This window comes from Mytilus californianus, unplaced genomic scaffold (assembly GCF_021869535.1).
Source record: "Mytilus californianus isolate M0D057914Y unplaced genomic scaffold, xbMytCali1.0.p SCAF_6, whole genome shotgun sequence".
In the NCBI taxonomy this organism is placed as follows: domain Eukaryota; kingdom Metazoa; phylum Mollusca; class Bivalvia; order Mytilida; family Mytilidae; genus Mytilus; species Mytilus californianus.
The window spans coordinates 112,402,177-112,411,659 of NW_026262712.1; the positions used below are offsets into that span (position 1 = coordinate 112,402,177).

Below are 9,483 nucleotides of genomic sequence, written 5' to 3' on the forward strand. Positions count from 1 at the left end.
TTTTGATGCAGCACCATCGACAATGTCTTGACAACACCCATTGTTGTATGATGTCAGAGGAGTTTAATTATGGGATTAATTTCACAAGGAAATTATTTAATTTAATTGTATTGAGAAATCACGGTATTTCATTGCAACCAATGTAAAATAAAAAGATATTTAAAAGGGCCTAGAATGTTTAGAATTGCAAATACAGTCTCAAGTGCAGAAATATAATATTATACTAAATACATTGATGAAATTTATATAATGTATGAGTAAAAGGAGATATGAGTAAAAGGAGACATGATGATATAGATGAATGCCATATCAAAAGAACAACACAAAAAAACAACACTTTTTTTTCCTTTACAGAAAAAGGAAGCAGCAGAGAAGAGAGCAAAGTTAGCGGAAGAACAGGAAATCAGAAGAGCACAGGAAAGAAGGAAGAAAAAGTAGGGTATTTTCCTATCACTCTAGTATTGCAGCGTAAATAACTGTTTTTTTTCAAATGTGTTTGTTTCATTTTTTGCTAACCTGACCATCACAAGTCAAGTTTTATTATTGTCATCTTCCAAATATTTGAAGGTGAACATTACTCTGTATTAAATTCTCTTGCCTCTTTGTCAGATAGGAACTATCTTAGGCTAAGGATAAGGCTCATTTAGAAGTTACGATTAACTATCTTGTCTTATCAGAAAAGAGCAATGGAAGGGTAACTGTAACACTTCAGTCTGCTTTGATGGCTGTAGTGAAGAGTTATCTTTCCTTCTCAGTGAGAAATTATGGAAGACTAACAGTTACACCTCAATCATTGTAAAAGTTGTTAATTATATTAAGTTATCTGTTCCTTTCAGAGAAGAGCTATGGAAGGACAACAGTTACACCTCGGCCCGTGTAGAGGTCCCTATCGATGAGGAGGATGAGGAAGAGGATCTTTCTCAAATTGACTTTGACCAGGAGGATGACGAGAACAAACCAAAGTCACGGGCAATCCATTACATCAGTGGTGATGTCATGAAACCTGTGGATACTGGGTCATCAGTAAACTTTATAGTACATTGTGCAGGTCAGTTTTTTTTTATCTTTAAGGATATTTTATTTATAAGGGGAAGTCAATCATAGTCACATTAAAGTATCTGTACCATAGTGAGAATATGGCGTTAAGAATTTCATCAGAACGTTATAAAACAAGGAGTTTTGAGCAAATTTTCAAGTTGTACAGAATTATACCATATGTGTGCTGTTTCAGAAAATTGCCAAAGAAGTTAAATGTTAATCAAAATTATGCTACAGTTTTCAACATACAGTATAGTCCTTGTAGCTATCTTCTTGTCAGTTATTTGACATATTCCTTATTTAATTTAGAAAAAGTTTTCATAAGATTTCATCAGAAAAACGAACGACTATTTATATTCTTTAATCTATTGCCTTATTGAAAACCCCTTAACTTGTAGCAGAAAATATATTTCTAATGCAATGGATTATTCAAAATTTTATCTTAATTGCAAAATGGAAGGGGAGGGGGTAGACTTTGCAAAGATTTTTTACTTTACAGTATAGTATTCACCAATCATCAGATGACAGGAAACATTCTTATGCAATTAACTCTTGATTATTAATTAATTAAATCTATTTTAGATGATTCTGGAGGCTGGGGTAAAGGAGGTGTGTTTACAGCAATATCTAAAAGATCTGAGGTTCCAGAAAAACAGTATGAACTGGCTGGTAACTTATTAGGTAGGTTGTACGAACTGGCTGGTAACTTATTAGGTAGGTTGTAGGAACTGGCTGGTAACTTATTAGGTAGGTTTAGAAAGATGGTTCATGATGAAACATTTTTACTAGTGAAACAAAATTATAAGGACATACAACTTTTTATTCTTTAATTTTTTTACTATGAAGTTAAAAATTCATATGTAAAATTTAAAAATCATATCCAGAATTACAAGAGATAAGTACTAAAGCTGTGAATAGGACAAAAAAAAAAAAAAACGGGAAAGAAAACAAGCTGGCATCTAGCTTATATAAACAATAAAAATTCCTAAATGAATAGTAAAACTGATTCTGCTTTTCTCGATCCAAAGCTTACAAATATTACATAATTATCATTGATAAAACTATCAATAGTCTGCAATTTTTATTATACTTTAAGCTTTGCAACTAAATTTTAGAGAAAAAAAAAGACTTATATAGGTTGATCTAGAGTAGATGACGAGCGTACCAAATTTCTAAAAAATTAATTTACTTGAATTGTAGTCTGAAATATATGGTTTGTTTAAACTTGGGACAATTTTTAGAGTTTTTTTATGTTGTTGATTTGACAATGAGGTTTTTATTGTTAGATTTAGCATTAGGAGACTGTCACTTAATACCACTGGATGAAGATATGGATGAAGTTGATACTGAAAACTGGGTAAGATTTATTTCTGTATAAACATCCAAGGAAAGTTTGTCTAAAACTAAAAACTGGGTAAGATTTGTCTCTGAGTAAACATCCAAAGAAAGTTTAAAGAAGTATATTACTTGTTTGGTTGACCTTATATTTCTTTTTAATGATTGGAACTATTGTTCCATTTCTTTCCTAAGGCACCAGCCTCCCAAACAGAATGTAGCCAGATTAGCTACTTAATCTATACACACTGAAATATAATAATAATTCTAATAATTATCATGTCCGTGAACATATGAACATGTGAACTGTAAAACATTTGGGTTATATCTTCAGAGCAATTCATTCAAGTGTTTATGTCTTTATTTTTGACAATTTACTGGCTAGTTTAGAAATTTTTATTAGGTAAGAGTACTGATACAATACCAGTATGATTGACAACTGCCATGATCAGTTAAAATAATTAAAATGTCCAACCCTCTTAAATGTCAATCATTATAGACCAAATTACTTATTAACTTCAATCTTACATGATTAAGTAGACACTTTATTACACAACTAATTACTCAATTATTGACCTCAATAACAAATACACAAATTTATAATGTTGAATGTTTGATATATATAGGAATGATTGATTTGATAATTTAGCTTTTACTTTTAATCTACACTACATAAAGTGATTAAGTCAATTTTGTCTGAAAGATAAAAGATTAAGAATGAATAAGACCTGGGTTTTTTTTCAAAAGAAAAGGTTAAATATCATCCTATTACACAACCTACCTATTGCATTAATTGTTTATTTGTTCTTGCCCTGAACATACTTGCAATATTTTCCACTGGATGTTAAGAAAACAACAATCAATCTATAGATCCAAGTGAAATCTATGAAACTTTGTGTCCATTGGATTTTGTACATTCAGAATTTTAAATGTACATTAATTATTGTGAACCTTTGATAACAGATTAATTGATTGATTGCTTGATATTCGGTGGCAAATAATTCATGCATATTAAGGAAAGGAACAAATTAAAAATTAATACAATGTGTAGGTTTTTCAAAGTTCATAGACTGAGAAGAAGGGCGAACAATTTTAGCTGGGAAAATGAGGATATGTTTGATAAGAACAGAAATCAATTCTTTAGAGAGTTGTTGGATAGGTTTCATTATCATACAGCAAACATGGCACTCTCCCTACACAGGGCGTCAGATTTAAATAATTGGGGATCAATTGATTTCTGTATGTATATTTTACAGCTAGCATTATTGATAGCTCAACATAGAGATAAAAGGAACAACTTATCTGGTATCAAACTGCCTGCCTTAAGGGAAGGACTACAAGCTGTTTACTATGCTGCAAAAACTAGATCAGGTTGGAATATTATTATCTTACTGAGAGATATTATTATGATTCTATTGTGAGGGAAAACATGAATTTATTGCTTTCCACATCTATAATGTTGATGGCCTTTAGTTTTCATCATCTGTCCTTCCAGATTTTATCTATTTGTCCTACAGTATTAAATGCTTTGAGATGCAAATAAGTTTTGCACAGTTGGTGAAAAATAATCATGTTGGTGAAAAATAATCATGTGTTTATCTTTTTTTGACAATTTCTCAAATATTCTACAGATTTACTGGACTTTGATCCACAAAAACTTCAATAATTTTGTAAGCACCAGTTTTTATGTTGTATTTTGACAATTTTTATAGATCCTGCTAGAGACATTGTACTTCAGTTTAAAAAAAACCCATTTTTTTGTGGGCACTAGATCTATCAAAGATTGTTTTGGATGAAATTTTGTAACGCTTTACTTTTACTAAAGTTTGAGAACGGAAACTAATTTTGGAATGTACGAACAAGAGTTTTTTTTCTTTAATCCTTAAAACTCAGAAAAATGTCTACAATCTTTCATTTGGGAACACCATTTCTCCAACAATATGCTTTGAAAAGCAGTGAAATTTTATACATTGTTTACCATGCTAACGTTAACTACGCTCAGATGTATTTTCATTACCAAATGGCTTCCACATAACCTGTATTGGATATATATCCAGGATGTTACTGGTAAATGATGTAATTTTGCTTTTTATTTTCATTTTCCAGCTATTACCTCTTTGCCATGTTTATAAAATGATGCTCCAACACTTTTGTGTATTTTTTAATTTTTCCAGCAAGTGTCCTTTTACCACATATAGAATATCACACTCCAGGATTTAATTGGTTTATAATGTAAATTGTGTGCATTTTTTATTTTTGCATCTAGTGTACATTTACCGCGTATAGGATATGACACTCCAGGATTTAATTGGTTTATGTGTGTAACTTTTTTGTATTTTTTAATTTTTCCAGCTAGTGTCCATTTACCACGTATAGGATATGACACTCCAGGATTTAACTGGTATGGTACAGAAAGGCTGATAAAGAAACATCTAGCATCTAAAGGAATTCCTACATACATGTATCCTTGTCAGAACTATCAGAATATCATCTGTATTGCTTGTGCTTACCATTTTGTACATTTGTCCTTCCAATCTTGTATCTTTATAAAGATTTCAATTAAAAACTTACATAATCTTTTATAATTATATGATATGGTCAGTGTACATTTATCATACAACACTCTTGAAATAGTGGGGGCTATGTTGCAATAACCTTGTCCCTCCATCCATCCATCCATTTTCCATCTTTTCTTCCAAAAGATAACTTGGTCACACTTTTCTCAGGTACTACTGAACAGAATTACTTCAAAGTTGGTCAGGGATGGTCAGATCTGTTAGACAAATACTTCCTTTTTGCAGATAGATTTTAATTTTTATACGCCCATTTACTGGACGTATTGTGGTATACAGATGTTTGTCTGTCCGTCCATCGTCAACATGTGGGACAGTAACTCAAAAACGCTTTAATCAATTTTCATGTAACTTTGTCGAATTGTTTTACTGAATCTACTGACTTTCGATTATTATAAATTTGAGATTTTACAATTTTTATGAAACTTTGTTGAATTGTTTATATATATTTTTTAAAATTTCTGATTTTACATTTTGGACCTTTGTGCTCCCATGCTCATTTTTGTGTATTTTAAAATAACATTTTTCATCTGTGGGGGCATCATTTGTGTCTCCCAGCATAATAATATCTCAAAGAAAGTCCTACATTGACTTTGTTATAATACAGTTACTTCAGAGTGGAGTGCGGGGGAATCACTTTGTCTAGTTTATCTGTAAGTCCCCTTTTTTTTCCAATATGTTATAATAGAAGGGGATATGTTTAGCACAAAAATGTGTGCACATTTATTTTTTATCTAAATCATTTTTAGTATTTCACTGAGTTAAATGTTTTGAGTTTAAAAATATGTAATATGAATAATTTTTTTCGGGTTAAAAAAATGTAATATGAATAAAAGGTGATGTTAGTTAAACTTGAAAGAGACAGCAACCCAACAACAAACACAAATAACATAAAGATATCTAGAATTCAACATAAAAGTAACAATGTCATACATATATCTACTGTTTTCTTGTCTCTGGTGGATATTTGTCTAATTGACAATCATACCACATGTCCTTATTTATATACTTCTGATTGAATACACAGCAATAAAAAAATCTGAGTTTTATCTCCAAATATTTTCCTGAACTAGATAAGTTATTATTACCCAAGAAGACAGACATTATTGAAAAGAAAAACATCACTAGGTACAGACAGTGATACACAAGGTAAATGTAGAAACAAGTTTTTGTTACAAATGTAGAGGGATGTCACTGCACTGTTATACTTTGCTTGAATCCCAACTCTTTTAATATCTCTTGTCCTAAATACCATGTTTTCCTTTCAAACTTTGACATTTGGTAGAGTTTTAGGGTTAGAGAATTTACATATACCAATAGTTTACTATGTTGGTGTTGTCTTAGGCCTAGACAAGAGACATGTACCAATCTACTATTGAATAAGGGTTTATCTTGGATACATCTCATGGACATGTTGTTACGGGAGTAACACACCAGATGTCACTAGTGAAGCAGGAACTGCTGACCTTTCAAGAGCACCTGAGTTCACAATAGATTTTAAATGGGTCACATGTTAGTTTTCTGTTTTGGTGTAAGCTATGGTATTTTTGGTTGTTTTTTTTTACTTATGGTTTTGGTTAAAATTGAGAATGGAAATGGGGAATGTGTCAAAGAGACAACAACCCGACCAAAGAGCAGAAAACAGCCCTCTTGGTATCTTCTCCCATAAATGTCAATGAGACATCAACCAAAAAACAAAAATAATCACTGGTTTTTCTACATTTGTTGATTGATAGCTATATATAATGTAAAGACACGACTATTGCTGCCTACCTGTCTTAAAGTCATATATCTAACATCTCTTATTTTTTCAATAAATATTTTTCAGTCAAGAAACCAAAACATTCTGATCAATCTTCAAATTCGTCAGTGAAGTCCAGTCTGGGTCTGTTGGATTTATTTTCTGATCTATCCTTATATATCCATCCTGACAAGTTTACAGCTGATCAGTTGAAGACTTATAGAAGATATGTCATAGCGTACGATGGTGATATACACCCTGTGATATCTGAAACCACAAAACTTGTATTGATCCATCCTGATGCTGATACAAAAGTAAGTTCTCCTTTATTCTAAACGATACACTGAGCTACAATTTATTTTCACAAAAAAAAAATCATTAAAAGTTCATAGCTTAAGATTATTTTTTCTTGGAATTTTTTTTTCTATTAGTTGTTATTTTCATACTACATACATAGTGACATTTAAATATTATTTTTTAAATATTTTTTTATTATTAGGTTTGCAACATTTATTGATGTTTTGTACTTTGAAATTTGTGTAATTTCTTACAGGGCATCAAACTAGAGAACCTTGATACACAGATAGTAACAGAGAAATGGTTAGAGCAGTGTTTAATACAGAGAACTTGTTTATCTACAGACAAATATAAACTATCATGAAGAATTAGTTGTCATGGTGTAGTGATATAGGATATAGAAACTTATTAATTTTAATAGAGTTTACATAGCAAAATTCTCATAATATTGGGATATGACCAACACAATCATGTAATTAACAAACTATTAGACCTCTAGAGGGTATTATGTTGTCTGGTCTGTTCATCTATTCATTTGTCTGTTTCTTTTAGGGTTAAAGTTCTGGTATAATGTAGTTTACAAATGAGGTTGAATATTTTGAGGTTTAAATCTTAGGGTAAGCAATTTTTTTCATTATTTAAGCACTGTTGTATTTAAGACATGCCTTTAAAGAAAGTCCATTTTTTTATAACTTTGATATAAATGGCAGGAAAATAATTTTTTATACCCCCACTCTGGTTGAGTAGGTATACTGTGTTACTCTTGTCTCTCTCATCAGCCTTTATGTCCCATTAAATATCTGTCACATTTTTCTCAGGAATTACAAATAAAAGCTTCCTGAAATTTGATATAAAGCTTCATGTCAGCATGCTTTACCCTGTGATGCCGTTTCAGATTTATTGCTCATCAACTTCCTGTTTACCGAATAATTAAAGCAGGGGTATCGTTAGTGAGCTATAGCTCATTGTTCTACTTGTTTATTCACAAATGGTTGATCATTTTTATAATGCTCTTATAAGATTATAATTATTTATTTTGTTAGATTTATTTCTTGTTAATTTTGTTATTTTCATGTATAACTGAAGACAAAGATAAGTTAAATGTTCTGCTGGCAAATATGTACTGCTGGCTTTACTAATCATCCTGCTTCTTCAAAGACATACATTAAATTAAAACAAAAATATCATTATAACTAGCAAATAATATTTGAAAAGTATAATATGGTAGTAAAAAAGAAACAGTACATTAGAGATTTGTGTAAATGTTAATGATGATCATTATTTTCAATTTTATCTCAGTACACTATAGCAGTATAAATTTGCTGTTTTAAAATTCATCGTCATGTTTATTATCACAGAAAACAACACCTTTTGTCTGTTAAAAGAATAAATGAACTTGTTTTTACTGTAATTAATTTACATCCTTCAAATAATTTATAGGGAAACAATGTTATAACAGACAAGTACATTTGTCACTGTTGAAGATGACATTAATTTAAATTGAAAATATAAATATCCATATCCTATTGCATGAATAATTATCTTTATCTAATTTGTATTATAAATAGTGTATTTCAACAAAACCAATTTCATAACCATGGTGATGAATGTCATTTGTTTAACTCCTAAAGGGGTTCCATTTTTTTATCAACCTTGATTAATTTTGAGAGGAACAAATTAAGGCTTGAGGTGGTTCTATTTAGGGTCTCACATACAATCGATCCTGTTATAGCCTCCCTCAACTCACTTCCTCTCAATTAGTAGTTAGTCTTTCATTTATTTTTCATAAATATTGTCCATTATATTTGTATCTGACTTCTTATGATATTTTAAAACAAGTATGGCAGCTATTTTTTTTTTGGTCGTTTTTTTTTCTTAGAAAAATTTTAGTCAGAAAGAGTAAAAAAATAATGAATGAGAAAGTTAGTTTAGTCCAATGACACAAGTAAAAACATCGCAGGAGAATGTATTATAAACTATACAACCAAAAGGTTCTCTAAATGATGTTTAATATAAGAAGGAACCTAATGTGATTTCCTACTTGAGAGACAAACATGGAGTTGTCAATCAATGTCTTATCAGGGAACAGAAGTAAGAATCAGAACTATGAAGTAGTTATCTGTAATTACTAGTATTGATTTATAGTACTAAAATATTATCTAGAAGTGTTTGTAACTAAAAAGTAGAAAATTTGTCTGAACTGTTTATGTTAGTGAATTGTGTAAGACTGTGATAATAATAAATGTTTTTAGTTTGATTTCGTGTTTTAATGATTAGATAGATCTACATAGTAATTACCTATTGCATAACACTTCAAAAGTAGACATCTGTTGGACCATTTATGTCCTCTACAATGAGCACTCACCTGAATAACATGTTACCTGTGCTAGTAATAGGTACATGTAATTATACATATACTAAACTTCCATTAATATCCTGAAAATTCATTGTCCCTGTATAGTGAGTAGATTCAGGAAAACATATTTTCCAACAATACTG

The 9,483-nt window shown here is 30.4% G+C and overlaps 1 protein-coding gene across 2 annotated transcripts in view; it reads left to right on the plus strand.

Annotated features, from left to right (window-relative positions):
- LOC127704590 (chromodomain-helicase-DNA-binding protein 1-like) overlaps positions 1 to 9,241 on the plus strand; it is a 30,175-nt gene extending 20,934 nt beyond the window's left edge. For both annotated transcript variants that reach the window (XM_052208712.1, XM_052208713.1), the window contains 9 exons: positions 355 to 434; positions 837 to 1,048; positions 1,621 to 1,719; positions 2,325 to 2,395; positions 3,630 to 3,744; positions 4,726 to 4,834; positions 6,025 to 6,095; positions 6,775 to 7,001; positions 7,241 to 9,241. In XM_052208712.1, coding sequence (XP_052064672.1) covers positions 355 to 434; positions 837 to 1,048; positions 1,621 to 1,719; positions 2,325 to 2,395; positions 3,630 to 3,744; positions 4,726 to 4,834; positions 6,025 to 6,095; positions 6,775 to 7,001; positions 7,241 to 7,348 — 1,092 coding nt within the window. In that variant the 3' untranslated portion in view covers positions 7,349 to 9,241. The remainder of the gene's footprint in view (positions 1 to 354; positions 435 to 836; positions 1,049 to 1,620; positions 1,720 to 2,324; positions 2,396 to 3,629; positions 3,745 to 4,725; positions 4,835 to 6,024; positions 6,096 to 6,774; positions 7,002 to 7,240) is intronic.
- The last annotated feature ends 242 nt before the right edge of the window (positions 9,242 to 9,483 follow it).